This window comes from Mastomys coucha, unplaced genomic scaffold (assembly GCF_008632895.1).
Source record: "Mastomys coucha isolate ucsf_1 unplaced genomic scaffold, UCSF_Mcou_1 pScaffold3, whole genome shotgun sequence".
NCBI lineage: Eukaryota > Metazoa > Chordata > Mammalia > Rodentia > Muridae > Mastomys > Mastomys coucha.
In genome coordinates, this window is record NW_022196909.1 from 21,996,855 (window position 1) to 22,017,221 (window position 20,367).

The window sequence follows — 20,367 nt, forward strand, 5'->3', positions numbered from 1 at the left end:
TTCCTGTAGTTCTTTAAGGGATTTTTGTGTTTCCTCTTTAAGAGCTTCTAGCTGTTTACCCGTGTTCTTCTGTATTTCTTTGAGGGTGTAAGAATTTTATTGAGTATTTTTGCATCTATTTTCAGAAGTGAAATTGGCCTGAAGTTCTATTTCTTTGTTGGGTCTTTGTGTAGATTTTGTATCAGAGTAACTGACTTCACAGAATTAAATAGGTAGTATTCCTTCTGTTTATAGTTTGTGAAATAGTTTGAGGAGTATTGGTACTAGCTCTTCTTTGAAGGTCTGGTAGAATTCTGCACTAAAACCATATTTGTCCCTGGGTTTTTGTGAGTTGGGAGATTTTTATTAACTACTTCTACTTCTTTAGGGATTATGGTACTCTTTAGACAGTTTATCTGGTATTGATTTAACTTTGTTATGTAATATCTTTCTAGAAAATCATCCATTTCATTTAGATTTTCTAGTTTTGTACCAAGATCTGATGATTTTTTAAGTTTCTTTGGCTTTGGTTTTTGTTGTATCACCCTTTTCCTTTCTGATTTTGTACATTTGGATACTGTCTCTGTGCCCTTCATTTAATTTTGCTAAGGGTTTATTGATTTTGTTGATTTTCTCAAAGAACCACCTCTTTGTTTTGATGATTCTTTCTATTGTTCTCGTTGTTTCTAATTCCTTGATTACAGCCCCGAGTTTGACTATTTCCTGCCCTCTACTACTCTTAGGGTGGTGTGCTTCATTTTGTTCAAGGTTTTCAGGTGTGCTGTCAACTTGCTAATAGAGGATTCAATGTCTGTATGAACGTACTTTGGGGGTGAAATGTTTTATAAATATCTGTGAAATGTTATGTGGTTCATAAATTCTGTTAGTTTCACCGTGTCTGTTTAGTCTTTGTTTCAATGACCTGTTGTGGTCTTTAATGAGAATGGAGTGTTGAAGTCTCCCACTATTATTGTGAGAGTTTCCATAATTTTTCTTCCAAATGTGGTTACCCTTGCCTTTAGGTCACAGATGTTCAGAATTGAGACTTTATCTTTGTGGATTTTTTCTTTGATGAGAATGAAGTGTCCTTCCCCATCTCTTTTGATTACTTTTAGTTGAAAGTCTATTTTATTGGATATTAGAATGGCTACTCCACCTTGTTTCTTTGGACTGTTTGCTTGGAAAACTTTTTCCCAGCCCTTTGCTCACAGTTAGTGTCTGTCTTTGTTCTGAGATGTGTTTCTTGTATGCAACAAAATGCTGGATCCAGTCTGTTAGTCTGAATCTTTTTATTGGGGAATTTTGATGTTGAGAGATAATCAAGACCAATGATTGTTAGTTCCTGCTATTTTTGTTGTTGGAGGTGATACTATGTATTTTTTATTCTTTTGAGTGTGTTGTGAGATGACTAATTTCTTATGTTTTGGGGGTGTAGGTTACCCCCTTGTGTTGTATTTTTCATTCTAGTATACTCTGTAGGGTTGAATTAGAAGAAATATATTGCTTGAATTTGATTTTCTTGTAAATTTGTTTTTGTTTTCTTTGCTTGTTTGTTTATAGTTTTATTTACTTCCTTTACTTGTTCCACATATTAATTGCCCCCCTGCTCTCTTAAGAAAAAATTTCCTCCTATTGCTTATAATTTATTTTCTTTTCTCTCTTTAAGTAATTTATTCAATTCCTTTTTAAGGGCCTCCATCATATTCATAACATTGGTTTTCATGGTCTTTGGTGTATGTGTGTGTGTATTTCTGTGTTTCAGCTGTGTTACAATATCAAGGGCTTGACCTAGTAGGATAGCTGTGTTTTGGTGGTAGTGTATGGCCCTAGCTATTGTTGATTGTGTTCTTTCACTGGTCTCTATGAATGTGGGTTTGTGGTCATTTAGGTTTAGTTTCCTAATTTCTGATTTTATCTTAATCGGATGGATATTTTCCTTTGGTTTCTGTTTCCAATTGTGTCTTCTTGCCAGAGTTGCCTGTGGATCTGGTGATTAAATAGCTCTTATTCCTTTAGGGTATTTCTACTGATGTTTTGGAGGACTGTGTTACTTCTGGAGTTTGGGGTTAAAAGCATGTCCTCTGTGGTCTGAATTATACAACATCGCTTGGCCTGTGTGGTTTAGGGTATTTTTGTAGTCTCTGGTAAACCAGGGGATTTCTGATATTCTGGTATCTGACATTACTAGTGTGGTCTCTGGCGTCCCAGGCACTAGCAAGACTTCTGGTAGAGCAGAGGGCTGCTTGGTTCCACGTTTCTACCTGGCCTTAGATAATGGAATTGTGGACTGGAATATTGAGCTATGGGAGGGAGTGCTGTTGGGGAGCTGGGAGGGATCTAGGGAATCATTTGATATCTGTGAGTGGGGTCTTCGACTTCTGGATATGAGTATGGCCTTAGGTAGAGCAGTGTGTTTCTGACGAAGCCACTGCCATTGAATGTTTAGAGCATCAATTCCCCCTGGATATGTGGTTGCAAAATGGGAACTTCAAAGCATTGGTGTTTTACGCTATTTAAAATACAATGGAAAATAAATAACTTTTTGAAAATTGGAAATCTTGTTTTGTCATGTTTGGATATTCACTCTTAGTAGTCCAGTCTTTTCTAAATGAGAAAGAGAAAGGGAATATATCTAGGTAGGAGAGGCAGAGTGGAGGACCTTGGAGGAGTAGACAGAGAAGAAAGTATAACCTGAAAATAATGTCTGAAAAAAATCTATTTTCAATAAAAAGAAATAATGTGGAAAATCGCAAATACAAAAAGAGAAAAGGAAAAAGTTCATTTTCTGATGTGGTTTAGGCAGGGCTTTAGGAATTTTTATTAATGCTATAAAACAAATTAAATGAATAGAAATAAAACTTTGGGGTAGTATGGAACGATCATACTTAAATGACTTAAAGAATGCTTCATCCATTTAAAGGTTACATGTTTAAGACAAACTCTTCGGTATCTTTGACATGATTACAACTTATTAATAAATTCTTATAGTGTCTGTATATATATGTGCATGCATGATGTACATGCACAAATGCACAATCATCTGGATTGGTGGCACTATGCACTTATGCATGGAGAATTCCAAAGACTACTTGTGGGTGTCTGTTTTTTTTGTTGTTGTTGTTTTGTTTTGTTTTGTTTTTTTACCATATGTGTCTCTGTGATGGAGCTCAGGTTGTTAGGCATGGTACCAAGTATCTATATCTGCTGAGCCATGCTGAGCCATTCTGTCGGCCCAGAAAATGTTTCTTTGATTTTAAGCTAAGTAGTTTGACTTAATAATTACTGAAATTGCAATTCAACCCATATATGTTGGGGGATATAATAGATAAAAAATGATTGTTAAGGCATACAGTAAAAATAACTCTGACTTTTCAATATGAATAATGTCATTTGTTTTTAATCCCAAAATTTTATTTTCTCTTTCTGATTAGTTATGATCAAGATTGATGTAGAAATCTTGAATCAGATAGGAATGAGTGGCTTATTAAATAGTAAATCAGCTCTTCAGGGCAAAGAAGGTTGTTGATCTTACCGTAATCATTACAGAAATTCTCATGTGTGAAGTCTTTAATTCTAGATATTTTACTGGTGACTGAGCACCATTTTTTTTTCCTTTTTTCCTTTTTTATGTTTCTCTCTACAGAAAGCTGACCTTGCAGTGGCTCCACTGGCTATTACCTATGTTCGGGAGAAGGTCATCGACTTTTCAAAGCCGTTTATGACACTTGGAATAAGTATTTTGTACCGCAAGCCCAATGGTACAAACCCAGGCGTCTTCTCCTTCCTGAATCCTCTCTCCCCTGATATCTGGATGTATATTCTGCTGGCTTACTTGGGTGTCAGTTGTGTGCTCTTTGTCATAGCCAGGTAACATGCTCACTTTTGTGATTTTTTTGGCAATTGTTACCTCTTTTTTCTAACTAATAATTGTCAAAAGTCACAATCTCCTTTCTTGTCTTTCTTTCTCCTGGGGTGCTGAAGGTTTACAAAGCTTCTAAGAATCACATGAGTATGCTGCCTTTTGGGGCAGAAAACATGCTGGTTGTGTCAGTAAGCTACAAATGTGGTAGGAAGTATTTTTCTCTTTTTAACCAGAATCTAAAAGGAGCCCAAATTGTTAAAACTTAGTTTTCTTCTTCTTTAATGGAGATTATAATTGTGTCTCAAGATTCATAATCTTATGGCTGCCGTAATGACATTGAAGTCAATTATATTTTTGAGATTATATATTTTGTGGTAAAAAGAATTAGAATTTTAGATGTAGGCATCTATATTAATAGAAATTTTCATCACCTATGACTATATGCATTTTTGTGGCCCATAGTCAATGTTAAATATGAAACCATATATTTTCAGTTTTGTTACTAAGACGCTTTTGAAAATTGCTGTCCTCTTTTGAAATTATATGACAAGGTCAATGATCTTTTCCTATTAGTAGAACTTCTTAGTTTTTCATTCAGAAAAACAATAAAACAAAGTGCATATAGCATATCTCACATATTTATATTATGATAAATATATACATAATTATGTTTTAATTTAACATTTTACTTAACTAGTTTAACATTGACATTTGACAACTTAAGACCACTATAATTTGTATTTATTCGTACCAAGCAGTCAGACAGCAATTGAGATTTTATAGTAGAGCCTCTTAAAGGTTTTTATTTTCATAATTTTTTATTCTTCCTCAAAATTATAATTTAGAGTTTGAAATATGTAATTTTTTAGTTTCTGCTTTTCCATGATCAATGAAAATAAATTAAGATAATTTGTCATATCTTTGGATACATATTTGCTTAGTTACCACCACAAGCCACTCTGCTTCATAAATATTCAGAGAATTGAGACTAAGTATTTGTAGAATTACTTTCCACCTAGAACACAGCAACCATTCTTTTGTGTCTTCACATGATCCTACTCTGCACAAATAAAGCCTAGAAGAAAGGCTCCTAACACCATCCTGAGGAAGCACAGAGGAACCAGTTATGTTCAAAAGCAATACTACTTAGCTTGGAACACATGAACTAGACGCTTGAGTTCATTTTCCAGCTTCAGATATATTAACTAATAAAAGATGTGTTATTTAAAGATAAGATGTTTCTAGCTGTTCAAAACATTTTTATAACTCTCAATTCTTATCAAAGAGAGTTGATGTTAATTTGAGGTGTTACCTTTATTGATTAAATCAATAGTAAGGGAAATGTCATTTAAAGAAATGACTTTTTATTGCATTTGAAAATATAAAGTCATGTAGTTTGACACTTTTAATTTTCTCTATGTTTAAGAGGGTTTCTGACTATATTAATTATTAGCTATTTAATAAGCAGATGTGAAATTATCCTGCTCTACCTTCTTACTTAAAGATAGGAAAATAATCTATCAAATATCTAGAAAAGTAAAGCCAAAGAAAACTTTATCAGAAAACTCATAGATATTTTATTAATAAATATGTGATATTTAATAGTCTTGGTAATGAGTTTAACTATATATGTAAATTCTCAGAATATGTTTGCTTACCATGACTGATAATATATCATCCAATTTTTAAAAAATGAAGCTTAAAATTAGGATTAGTGGAAGAATGACTACATTCAGGTTAATTCTTAGAGTGGGCTCGAAATTCAAATGAGTTTGTATAAAATTTGTTCTTCTAATATGGATGCAGCCTATGGAATACAAGTTCAGAGGAAATGTATTGGTAGACTTAATTGCTTTTCTAAATCAAGTAGAAGTATAATATTTGTTTTAAATTTTAAAAATTAAAACATTTTCACTTTATTTTTGAGTTAAATTTATATAATGCAAAGTGAATCATTGACATTATTACTGAAGATGTGGTATTTTTAATATTTATGCTTTTATTGCACTCTTTAATATTCCATTAATATAAACAGGAGAAAGAAACCTATTTAATGGTGGTATAGTTTACTGGCAGGGTACATGCCTAGCATTTGCTAACCCTAGTGCAGAAAACAAACAAGTACACAAACAAACAAACACAACTCTTAAGTTTATATCTTAGTTTTTGTTAATGTTACTATAATAATACACAATGGCCAAAACATTAAGAGAGAAAGGGTTTATTTTTAGCTCATATTAGAAGCCACAGGTGCCATTGGTAGGGAGTTGAATCAGCAGAGCATGAGGCAACTGGTTACACTATGTCTGTAGAGAACAATGAAATCTATGTGCAGCTTAATCTCTGTTATACAGTCTAGGACAGTGGGCAGAAAAAATTTTGCATCTATTCGTAGGGTGGGTCTTCCCATGTCTATTAATATAAAAATACAATTCCACATAGGTTTACACATATATTTATGGATTTACACATAATTATATATATATATGTATATATTGTTTATATTATATTAAGAATTCTACCATGTTATGGTACTTTCAAGAAATATTTGGCTGGATATATTCTTTCATTAAGCACAAACACACACACACACATATATATACATATATATGAATATATATTTATGTAGATATGCATTTAGCAATCTAAGATATATATATACATATATATATATAATGTTCCTAATTCTATACTTTTAAGGATTCTCTTTAAATAAAAATTATATTCATAAAATGACATGCATTAAAACCTATAAAAGGTCAACTATAAATAGTAGTCAATAGATGAAGCATAAGCAGTCCTTCTAATATCTAGTGGATGTAGGCTCTATTATTATATCAATAATATTAGTTTTATAAAAATTTTAAACTTGACACAAATTGGCAACATTTCATTTTTATAGCTTAATTTTAAAGTATATAATTTTGTTTATTCATTAAAATATTTTCCCCATGTTTAATCACGAAGAAACATACGTACAAGTACTTACAAATTTTCTAGGTGCAATGAATGGTTACCAAGAACAAGATGTTTCAGATACCTCTGTGTTGTTTACTAGGTCATATGGCTTTTATAAACATCTGAAATGTTATTTGTAGTATAATGACACAATCAGCATCCTTCTCTGAATTACTAGAGAACTCATTTAGATGTAGGTGTAAGGCTGGCATACTGCTTTCTAGACAACAACTATCCCTGTGCCACGTATCTTAACATTTACTCTTGACAGACAGAAGTACCTCTTGTCTGTTATAAGATTCACTTAGTTATACTATTTCTTAATCTTACCCATGTCTTTCTTGGTCATTTGCTTTAATTTAGTTATATAGTTAGTCACAGGAAAAGGCTGACCATGGCACCCACCCAAGATGTGTTTTTCACCTTGCTTCAAATATTTCCCACATAAACAAATATAGACCGCTGAAAATAAGTTATTTATAAAATGGGTTAAGTTCCCATGAAATGAAATCCCCATAGATAGCAGAGAATTTTTCTTTCAGCCATAGGTATTTCAAGGTCAACCAGAGCTCTTGAAATTCTGTATCCAAATTTTGTTTTGGGGTTTGTACAGTTTGTAATACAGAGGTGATAAGGATATCAACAACCAAATGAAGGAATAGTGATGTACACATTTTTCTCCAACAGGATTGATGTCACTCCGTTATTCACTAAGCACTGGTCAGGAAATTAACTGCAAACAACCTGAAAAGAAAGACCATTCTCATACCAACTTTTATAAGAATCTTGATACACAACTATAGGCTTCTTATCTGAACAAAACAATACAATTACCCACAGGAAAAATATAAATATAACCAAGTAAAATATTAACTGATTTGTTTCATCAACAGAAGAACAAACTAAAGAATATTTGATGTGTTGAAAATATAAAATTTTACTTTCTAAGTTAAAAACAATATATATTTTATGTCACTTACTTTTTATGACTTTTAGAATATTAGTATAATAACTGTTACATTATTGAGTAAGGCAGTGAAGAATTGACTCTTAAGATCTCTTGAAGTTTTATAATTATGGTTAACTCTAGGAGTGTCTTGCACTATATTTTAGATCAGACATGGCTTTTTATCACAAAAACATCCAGGCTTTGTCTCCCGTGGAGTACTTATAATTTCAAAACAAAGGTGTCTTCCTCTTACAACTCATTGGTTTTAAACAGTATCTTTGATGGTTTACTGACTTGTTAAACCCATGTCCAAAATGCTTGCATTAGCATCATTGATTTTGATTCCTGAGCAGTATACTATAGCTTTTATATCTCCATTGCGATTATTGGTGACATCTTATGGACAGTGGCAACAATGGGTTATTATGTACTTAGGAATGGATAACTGTTTTTGGTAGATGTTCAATGGTAAAGTAATTGACTGTCAGAAGGACTGTTGCCACATTCAAGTGAAATGCCAATTTAGTTGTGTGCCTGTACCACCAAGTGTCCAACCTATTACTCAGGGCACCACTTAAATTTTACCTTTCTTTAGCATTGCTTTAGCTAAGGTTTTGCTATATTTTTAAAAATGTGATTTTTCAGAGAGAGATATTTTATGGGAACATATTTGCTATTTTCCTTCCCATTTAGCAATACCCCTAGAAATTGGTTTTCAGTAATTGCTGCTCTAATATGCCTCTTACACACATGAGAAGGATCATTAAAACTGATTATGTATTTAGATTTGTCTAATGGTCAGCACAGATTTAATCTAAAGTCACGCTCAAACTGCAGGCTGAAATGCCTTTCATTCATCATAAGGCTAAGACTATAGGAAACTTGGTTTCCTATGTCAGTAGTGACTTGCTAATCCCATTAGAATACAACCCATCCTTTCAACCTCAGCTTAGAAATTGGGCATTGTTGTAATGTAGATATGGTGACTTCGTTTGCTGTCTTAATAGAACAAAGCCAATTGGGACTGAGTGAATTCACCTACAATAAAGTTGTTATGTAGGTATTTCAGGCAACAGAGATCTTGACTGAAATCATAGGAGCATGAACAGGAGGTCACTTCTAATTCCTAGAGGTAATAATAAACATGTTTTTCAACTGTCAGTTTTATAATTTCAGGACATTAAGCAATAGAAATTAGAAGAAAAAGGAGCAGTGCAAAGACAATATAAGATTACAATGAATTTTTAAGTAACCTTCTGTAATCAAATAATTGTTGCAATTTTGGTTCGAGGAAACTTTCACATCTTTTGCTAGTATTTACATGTCTACAAAATTATTTTCCCAATAAAGTTAAATTATTGTTTTTTTTCTCTCCCTTTTCCCCCTTCTATGTCCTTTGTTGTACTTTACGTCAAACCCAAGGCCTCCCACATGCAAGATAAATGATCAGCCACTGATGTACAGTCAGGATCCTAAATTATTTTTTCTTACTGTTAAGATAAAATAAACCATTTTTAATAATAGTCCAGTTTTTTTCTAGTTATGTGTACACCATTTGCCTTTGATGTCTATTCTTGATTCAGTGACACATGTGAGACCAGAGGCTCCTATAACAGGATGACTCTCATTTCTAGTTCTTTGTCCACTATGTCCATTCCAAAAATATTATGACAAATAACTTCTGAGATCTATGGGCAGCCTCTAATGACTGGTTTCCATTAAGAAGATATATAATACCTAACTTAGCACATCAAAATTTTATACAATAAATATGCTATTTTTAATATGTTGACGTTTAATGCTTATCAAGTTGTTATATTTAAAAATTTAGTATTTGCAGTATAGTTTAGCCTTGGCAGCTGCCACTATATACTCTTATCTGCCATCAGTTAATTTAGTCTGAGCTGTTAGCACACCAAGAACAATACTACACAAGGTTTGTCTCCCTATCCTTTTATCTCTCCTATTCATTCTACTCCATTCTGTTCCCTTCCATTCCATTTCCTTTTATTCTATTCCATTCTGTCTGTTCAGTTCTGTCCCACTTGGACCCCTCTATTCCTGCTCTACTCTGTGTAATTCTATTCATTTTTCTTTTTAGACTTTGAGAAAGAGACCTTATTATAAGTCTATTAAGAAGCTCCAATAAGCTAAGGAAAATGAAGCATACTTTCCACGAATCATATACTTATTCCTGGATGTTTCTTAGTTTCCAAGAAGTTTCGTTTCCTCAGCTGAAGGTTCTGAAAAAGGCTGTTCAGAAGCTGCTCCCTTACATTGGAGCTTTCAAAGCAATGCCTCCATTTTCCCACAGACACTAGAAAAACTTTTTGTTTGTTTTTTTATGGGAGAGAGGGTGGTTTCACAGTCACACTAACAAAGGTTCTTAGTTTTCTAGCCTACAGAAGACAGTGTACTTTTATTGTATTGAATGTGAAGCAATTAGATCTCCACTGTCACTCAAGACAGGACGAAAGTATTATATGCAGCTCTACATTGAAACAATAGACTGTGTGCAGGAGGACCATTAAGGCACTAACAGAAAATACACTACTGGCTTGGTTCGATTTTCTGTATATTTTTTCAACAGCAAAAAGGTGTGCTCTTAAAAGACATTTTTTTCCTATAAATATAAAAATATATTTTAGGTACTTTTTATTGAACATGTGACTTTTAATTATGTCTTAAAGCTATTGTCTTACTGCCATTACATTATTTCATGAGTTTTCCCAAATACACATTCTCTTGTGTACTTAGCCTTTTGCCCTAATCCATGTAGAGGAAAGTTGGGAAAGAGAATAAAAGTAGACTGAACAGTATGCAAACCGTTACACTGAGAATCACAGAGACAGTGATTTATTCTCTTAATTTATTCAAGTATGTATTTATAGAGTAATATATATCAGACACTGTTACCCACCTCTGACACAAAGAAAACTAAAAATTGTTTTCTCTTTTTTAAAGTTCTTATCTATTGTTATAGAAAGGTAGGTTCTTCTAAAGAAACTACATTTAGAAAACTTGCTGAAAATACATTAAAACAAAAATTGCATTAGGTTGTTTTGCTTAAAGTGTTAATTAAACTCATCTCTGGATTTTCCTAAATATTTTTAAAAAAGCTTTTATTATCACCTTACATTTTCAAACAATGCTTTAGCGTTTTCTCATCTACATTATACTCTTATACAAAACAGATAATTTCTTGAAATATCTGGTACATGTGAAAAGTATATTCATTGTTTTTTTTTTACTAGCCTTACAAAAAGAAATGTTAAAATATATTTCCAGAATGTTTAGCATGTAGACAAAGACATCAGTAAGTGCAGTAATACAGACATACTTGCATTCTCTTCTTTAAAATTGTTAGTTTCATTTAGTTACAAAATAGCAAGTCTTTGTGAAATTCTAGAGAAAATCAAAGCTATTTTATATTATTTTGATCCCCTCATAATTTATGTATGTGGGAGAAGTTCCATTAATATTAAATGAAAACTAAAAGAAATAATTAGTGGTGATTTATGACTTTATTTTTTCAAGTTATATGAAATAATGCACTCTATCCAAATTATTAATGAGTAGGAGATACAGCATCATCAGCCAATACAACTTCATTCATTAGAGCATGCCACAGCACATTAATTGCTATAATTTTTTACATTCCATTACATAATTGCATCATTTGAATTAAATTGTTTTCATATCAATCCTGTTGCTTATGTGTACATAGAAATACAGAGATTAACCTTATACTCTTTGTGATAAAAAGTCTCACTAATGCAGTAATTACATGTATTCATATTTTAAAACTAGAATGAATATATTTAACCTAATGTACTTTGAATACAGATTTTCATTTCTAATCTGCAGAAAGCATAATTTTACAGTTTTTCTAACTTGGATATTACAGGTTTTTTATATTATTAGAAAAATAATATATAGACCTAAATTAATTATTTGACAAAAATGATCTATTCCTTTCTTTTCTGACTTCTTTCCACTCCAATATGGTAACATGAGGAGAATGAATTTATAACACAACTTCCTATTAAGTTAATATATTTAATATTTGAAGCAAAGGTGAAATGGTAGGTTTTCAATGTTACTGGCATGATAAATATTACAACAGTTGGGCTACAACTGTCATCTAAGTTGGTTCAGAATATGCACCTGAATATTATTTTAACATAATAAAATTAGGTAAGTGTTTCCTGGCTTCCCTTAATATTACTGGTGTTCAGCTTTGGGGAGGTGGGTTATTTGTTTCAATATAAGCTTATCCAATGGCTAGACTGAGTTGTTATTTGAAAATAATCAAGAAAAGCTGAATTTTGTTTATAGGTGGATAGATACAAATGAGCCCCACTCCTACAAAAATGTTCATTATAAAATGTTCATATCCCTCTTTCAGTTTTAATTAGGACTTTAAATCAATCATGTAATTGAAAAGGTTTGAAAGTTATGTTTCAAATCTAGTTGTAGAGAATTTAACAATACTAATTTTGTTAATTCTTAATTTGGAAAATGTACAGAAAAGTAAAATAATTGATTTCCAAACATATTTTAGCTTTCTTAGGAACTTTGAGGTATTCACAGTGCACATACATGATATTAAGTTCCTTTACTAATTTGTTGATACAATATGCTGCGTTGTAATACTAAGACACTTATGATTCATTGATATGATACATACACAGTGTACATACCTAACATTAAAGCACTTTATTATTTGTTGATACAGCATGCTACATTATTATATTAAGAGAGATTTTATTGATTTTTACATATTTCATATAGAGTATACATATGTATATTAAGATACTTTGTCATTTGAAGATCCATTATGTTATATTGTAACATTAAGACACTTTATTGGTTTATACAACACAGTATATTTTTCAAGACATTTCTGACTTCTTAGGTTAAAAAGCAGAAAGTCTACAAATGAAAAAACTCTGGAAGATCTTGCAAAAGTGAAACTTATCATTACAATATCAGTAAAAGAAGAAATTTTGTACCTTGCATGCCTATATCTACTGATGATTAATATGTTCTGTAATCCCTAATATCATCAGTTAAATCATTTCTAATACTTAAATGATGGATTTATATCAGACATTACCACTCTTTTGAGTGCCATTTTTATACAAAAAGGTATAGTCTGTCTCATGCTTCAGTATTAGACACCTCATGACCTGCTCTATCAGTCAGCCAGCCCTAAAGCTTTGATCCTGGACTTAAAGCTTTACATACCCTTAGTGTGAATATTACAAGCTACCCTCTTACCTCTGCTCTATAAGTCTACAAGGAACATTGTAATTGAAAGATTGCTGATTTTTATTTAAAATGACAGTTTTGATGTTTAGAATGTTATTCGAAAATATTTAACTGGGCAAGAAATAATTTTGGGGATAAAGTTAATTTTTTTTTACACAGCATTGAAATCTGAACCTTGTCTTTAGTAATTCTCAGTTTAAAGCCACTCTTATTTGAATATAATTATGCATTTAAATTATTTGTAGCTATCTAATAGAATAGCATAAAAAATCATTGTAAAATTTCAAAAGTAGATAGTAGTTTTCAGAATAAAATTAATTTTTCTTTTATGTTGAAATCTATATTAAAACTCAATGGCAACAATATTTTTATTTTCTAAATTTTTGCATATGTAGAAAACTGTAATAAATACTTTTTAAACCACAAAGTAAAAAAATATAGACAAAATTAAATAAACATGTTGCTATATAGGATTATCAATTTTAAATACATTAACATTGATTAGGATATTATACTCTGATGTTAAAGTTAATTTTCTACAAATGTTATTCTTAAGTATGAGTCTTCAGAAAGCCCTATATTTCAAAGATGCTCATATTTTACTGTGTTTAGTCCCTTTTCCATAAATTAAATTATTTTATCGCTACATTACAAGTCTGTGGATTTTATCATTTTTATTATTTCATTAATCTCTGTTGATCCATTTATTGATTCCAAATAACTTACCGGCATTAAAGGTACCAGTTAATGTCCATGTTAAGTAATAGAAAATATATTCAAATATTTATTCTTAAATTTCATATGTATTCAGGGGGAGTGTATGTTTTTAGTAATATACAGATAACTTATTAATTGCCTATATCAGTGAGGGAGTTTTTGTTTTATAGCCATAGCAAATTTTCAGGGTTTGAATACCTCATCTGCAGTCATTATCACCATAGCCAAAGGCATCTCTGGACACCACATTTGGAAAGCTACAAGGAATTGTCTTTGTAAGTCAGGGTGAGGGGAATTCAGCATGCCACTCCTTTACATTTCCAGGAAAATGGAAGAAATAAGATATAAAATTGGATTGCAGCAGACTATGTAGAAAGTGCTAATGCATAGCTGTGCGGAACATATGAGAAGAATATTTAGAAAGGGTTGGGAAAGGCTAGAGCCTAGAAAACATAGCAGAGTAATTGTGTTTTACCAAGTTATATGAAGATTTCTAAACACAAGTTCTGATTAACCTTTATCAACAGCAGTATAAATCGATATCTTTGCAAATATCAAATTGTTTTTAATAAGAGTTAAGGTGTTGTTTTAAAGACAACTGCATATGAAAATATCTGTGAAGGGAAGAAAGTGTGTCATAAATCATTTTTTTTGATGATTTCATTGTGATGAGTCATTGTGATGAGTCATTGTGATGAGTCATTGTGATGAGTCATTGTGATGAGTCATTGTTTACAAATTGTTGAGCTTTATTTTACTGATGTAGAAGTGATACTTTACTGGACAATTTTACATCATGACATGCTCTCCCAAGTGACAACTTTTATAACTTATTGTAGAATTATATTGAAGAGGAGTATATTGTTCTAAAGTACTCAGAAACTTTATCATAAGAACTGAGAGTTGTCTTCTGCCAGCTTAGTAACTGGTTCAGAGCCTGGCTTGTTTAAAAAAAAATAATTTCCTGTGTGGTTAATAAGAAACTTAACCAAATATTTATTTAAATAGGTGTGTGTATGTGTGTGTGTGTATGTGTGCATGTGCATATGCGTGTGTGTGTATTTGATTGCTGTACATAAGGAAAGATTAAAACATATCATTTTTAAGTTGCTGGAATATGTGGCTGGCAGAGCTACCCTCACAGTAACGATTTCAGCCTCATAGTTACAAGAAGTCTACTGAAACACTAGACCTCATCAATATCCCTTGCCTAAACAGAGAACAGAAAACAAAAGCTTTGGCCACAGAAGACAGAACATGGTATTAGAAATGGAGGTACAGAGGCCTGTGAGCTGCATGAGGGTAGTGGATTCAAACCAGAGTCCTTGGCAAGAGTATGCAATGCTCTTAAACTCTGAGCTTTCTCTCCAGCTCCAGCTCTTGTGTTTTCATTAGGAAGAAACACTTCCTTTACTCATGCCTTAATATTTAAAACTATTGACAGTTGGGAATAATCTATAACACATTGTGATCTCAAGAGTTTTGTAGGACAGAAAATTGATAATCCCAGGGAATGTGTGATTGGCAGAACAAAGTAGTGTCCCACACAAATGCCCAGTCTGGCCTTGAATTAACCTGTGGCAAAGCTTTCCTCAAACATTTCCTCAGAGTCCCAAGTGCTAGAATTACAGGAATAAGTAAAGGTTGATATTAATATATAAGAGTTTATCAATTTACTTTCAGGTTTATCAATTTTACTCTAACGTCTTAAATGGTACTATAAAATATTCAGTCTTGGTGAAAGTAATTCTTTAATATGAGACAACAATATTTTTCCAACTTTTTTTAAGCCACAAAGAAAATATTGTGAAGCGTTTTATCCCCCACCTCTACAGTGATAATATATTATGATATTATACTAAGACACATTTTATAAAACAGCAGTTGTTAAATTTCCCTGTGGGAAGAGACAAAGAAGTCTATGGCCTATTATGGTTAGTCTAGGTATTGACTTCTCTGAGAGTCACTACTGACAACATTAAATGTCATGTAATAAATAAATCAGTTAATTTAATTTAAATTTTTCCTAACATTTTGTTCTGGAATTTTTCCATCAGTCTAAGCTTTCAGAACAAAGTGATTGCAAATATAAGGACTAGTTTTACCCATTTTGAAAGCAATGAGACTGCTAAGTACAATGCTAAAAAGCTCAGGAAAATGAATATCAGCAAATAGATAAATTGGTAAGGGGCATAAATTAATTGAATAATGTTCAAATAAGTCTTTGAAATATAAGTACACTGTTTAATAATTTAAAAAAGCTGAGCTTTTACAAAATCTTAAAGTAGAAAAAACTTAGATCAGGAGAATACAAGGCATGGTTTATACATAAGATTTAAATTACGTGGGGCATCTAGGAAAACAAGGCATTTACTATTTCAAAATATGATATCCTTGTGGTTCCAGATTCTTGATTAATTAATAATGTTAAGTATATAAGTGATGGAAACTAGTGTTATAAAAAAAAAAGAAGCCCTAAGAAGTATAAAAACCTGGCCATATTTTGTGACCTCAGAACTGAAGCCAGGCTACTGGCAGCATATAGCACTAGACAAGAGTGAGCCATTAGGAGACTTCCAGTCTTCAAGGAAAAGTAAAGTTAAAGTCTAGGGTCTTGAACCAGTAGCCTTGAACCTCTCACGTACATGGCTGATGTGTGCTCCCTCATTTTCAGGCTATTACATAGATAGAATGTGATAGTCAAGATCATTTGAGTTTGTTTGTGTTTTTATCAGCAGTCTCCCTTTTCCTCTTTTGATCAATATGAAGGGCAATTTCTGAGTTCCACTGTTATTATCCTGCTGCCCTCATTGGCCATTTCTCTCAGTAGCTAATTATTTTGACAAAAGCTGCTCTTTGTTATTCATCTGTTTAGGAACCTGACAGTGTCACATTTTTATATTGTCTTACACTGTCCAGAAACAAATGTTTGAAGAATTGCTATATTGAATAAGCTTTTTTGTATGACCTTACTATGTGAATTTTTTCTGACTTATGATTATAAAATTTGCTAATTATTATCTTTCCCAGAGCCTTGTTGTTGTTATAACACCCTTAACTACATTGAGTAAAATAAACTGTTCCACTCATTTACCCTTTGATTGATAAAATAATTAATATGAATATCATTGTTATCTAAAAGTAGTAAGTTAATTGAAAAATTTCAGGAATTATAAGTCCATTTTACCACAGAAGAGGTCATCAGAAGTCAAAGAAGAATATAAATGATAAGATTAAGAAGAACTAGTAAATAATTTTATAAATAATATATGTTAATTTATTAGATTCACTATAGGTACTTGATGGAGTGTATGTTTTCACAGTGTCAGTGTGTACATTCACAGGAAAGTAATTCTCTAATAATATAATAAGATAGAAAACATGGACTACAAACATAAAGAGGCAGAGAAACCCAAGTAAAGGAGAATGTCAAACACACATATAAAATCCTTTGTAATTTTTTTAAAATAATGATTTCACTTTATACATATGAAACAGGAAAAGGTTTGAAAAAAGAAACAGGAGAACGGTTGCTGAATGTATATCATCAAGGCAAACCAGTCCTAACAGGTATTTTGCTACAGTAATTATATAAAGTTGTGATAAAAGTTCAAAAGTAAAAACAAAAATTCTAGTAAATACTGTGTTAAGTAATTATTAAATTACTTACACAATGGAGAAGTTATTTATTAAAATCCAGATCCATGGCTGCTGATATCAATGCAAGAGGAATTTTGATGGTAAATTTTCCTTTTTCAATAGAAAATCTTTTGGAGACTCTACTGAAATACTATAAACTATGCAATAATTCCTTCCCAATATAATTGTTAATGTTCCTTGTGAGTTGTGTATAGAAGATTTTTGTATGTTAAAGGCAGAAAAGAGGATGATTCTTTTGTGTGAGAGATTTTGTAATTTAGGAAACATATCTGCTGGAGCATGCTGAAGCAGTTGTTTTATGAAACAGATAGTCAAACTAGCTACAAAAAATATTTTGAGAAATTAAAGAACCGATAATAGAGAAATGAACAGCCACAGATGGCCTTCCTGGACTGATTTCATGAGCATGGTTCCTGCTTCATTGTCAAGGATAAAGCCTATTATATTCTAAAGCCTTTTAACATGAAAGAGGAAAATAAGAGAAATACTCTTGTTGACATGTATAAAGTATTTCTATTTCCCTTTTGAAATAGAAATAGTGAATAATGTGTTTCCATGTATATATGTGTACTCATGCATAGAAAATAACTGTGTGTTCATTTCATGTGGTCATACAGTTTATACACATTCAACAAAAATTGTTGATGTCAATGCACATGAATTTTTGTTAACCAGAAACAAAAACTATTTTTTTCTGATAAGAGTAATACTAACTGTAATTGGACATTTTTACAATTTTAAATCACATAAACACAGAAATAATATAATGCTTAAAATAATTCATTTAAAACAAAATAATTCAGTTAATAGTTACTTCTCAGTGTATATATTTTAAAGTTTTTTAATATATTGAATTTTAGAATCTGGCCCTTAAAATCACTTTAATATTGTCTTTATTATTTTTACAGATTAAGTGATATATTTGATGCAATAATAAAAGTAGTTTATTTTTCTATATTAGAAAATACAAGAATGTCTGATATATAAATATATAGTCTAATATATAAATATGCTGCATATGCTAGTTTGCACCAATTTTCTACTTAGAATGCTTACTTACAAATGAGTTTGTAAATAAATTTTAATTTTTAACCAAGAGCCAATATAATTGTATATGTTAGAGAATATCAGAGCAAATACTAAAATATTTACATAAAACAATATTTTATAATGAGCTGTTTGTTATATTAATTAAAATAATTAGAGTGATTATCTCCTTAATAAATATATACAAGTTTAAAAAAATACTAATTTTAAAGCAGGATATTATTACATTCTATAGCTTGTTCCATCATCAGTAAAACAATTTCAGACATATGCTTTATTGCTATTGAGGAAATGTCTCAGGATGGTATAATTTTTAGGAATCTCTAAGAATATGGAGTGTGTTTATGAGTAAACCATATGACTTTAATTATATTCCATAATTGAATATATATATGTATACATATAATACAGCAATATCAATTGCATACCGTACTTTTCAATACTGTACATATGAATATTACTGATTAGGCCTGCCTTTAGTAGATATAATTATTTTTATATTTAAAATATATCAGATGAAGTAAGGATGCTGTGTACATATTTGGCCAATTGAATTCTAGAACAAAAATAGATATAATACACAGTATCTGACTAATATTTCTTAAAGCATCCGTGAGTTATCAAATCCACTTTTTACTTAACCTTAATTACATCAGTATGAGTCCTTTAGAGAGAGTCTTTCCTTCATTGTTGGTACTTTCTTAACATATCCTTAGAAATATGCTAGATTTTTTAATAGTCATGTATTAGATCATACAGAAAACAAATGAGCTATTAAGAAGACAAATTAGAAATGTTTATATGTGCTGGCATGCAAAGATGAAGGAGAGCCCTTCGATTCAGACAAGAACAAAAAGTTCTGTAGCTTCCCCAAAATGGATGACTGCTGCATCGCAAGCCTGTGCATTTATTGGATGGAATAATATTCATAGTTAAGATGTTATGCCAGACATTCATTTTTAATTTAATTAATATTTTTCATCTAGAATAAAATAGGGATTATAATTGAGATCATGTTCACTTTTATTTAATAGACTTGTATACTGAGAAGCCACAACAGTGACAATTTACAAATTATTTGCAAAATAAACAAGTTTTCTAGACCTTTCATCCAAAAGCATCAAGATGAAAAAATGTACAAAATTGTATCAACAAGGTATTTAGAGCAGTAGAACTGATCAATATATAATAAAATATATGAGGATAATAACACTGAATTCAAAGTGGTAAATCAATATTAGGGCTTTTTAAATATTTTATTAAATAAATATATAAATATGTAATATATTATATACAAATACATAAAAATAGTTTTAAGTCATTTAAAACTGTTGAATAATTACTTCTGATTTGGAAATATTATATAAACATAATTTCATAAATATTTTAATAAATATTTCAAGGAATGTTATAACTTAGTATATGGTACTACTATCCCTACTGGATGAAAGAAAAGCTGACTTATAAAATAATTAAAATTTCTACAACTTTAAACAAAAAATTAAGACAATTCTATAAACATATTAATTAATTGGGTTATTTTTAGTGTATCTGCTACAGTTTCAGAATATCCTATTTTAGTAGCTATTTAATCAAAGTTTCGATTAGGTATCAACATATGAGTTATTACATTATAAATTATATTTTTATTTAAATAGAGGTTATTTAGTATTGAGACTTCTTTCCCTCTCCTGAGTCTATACCAATGGAAGCCTTCTCTTATTCTTGTGAATCTGATGTTAATCAGTTTCAGTAATTGTCTTATCTAACGTACTTACAAAGCATTCTTTGTTCAACATACATGCCACATTAGGAGAGTGAAGGAAAGTTGAGAGAACTTTGCTTCAAATAATATTTTTAGAGAAGGGGACACAAAGGGGGAGAGAGAGAGAGAGAGAGAGAGAGAGAGAGAGAGAGAGAG

General features: G+C 31.1%; 1 protein-coding gene across 6 annotated transcripts in view; it reads left to right on the plus strand.

Moving 5' to 3' along the window:
* Positions 1 to 20,367, plus strand: part of Grik2 (glutamate ionotropic receptor kainate type subunit 2) — a 626,777-nt gene that overhangs the window by 455,132 nt on the left and 151,278 nt on the right. For all 6 annotated transcript variants that reach the window (XM_031346615.1, XM_031346617.1, XM_031346618.1 and 3 more), the window contains one exon: positions 3,623 to 3,846. In XM_031346615.1, the coding sequence (XP_031202475.1) occupies positions 3,623 to 3,846 (224 nt within the window). The remainder of the gene's footprint in view (positions 1 to 3,622; positions 3,847 to 20,367) is intronic.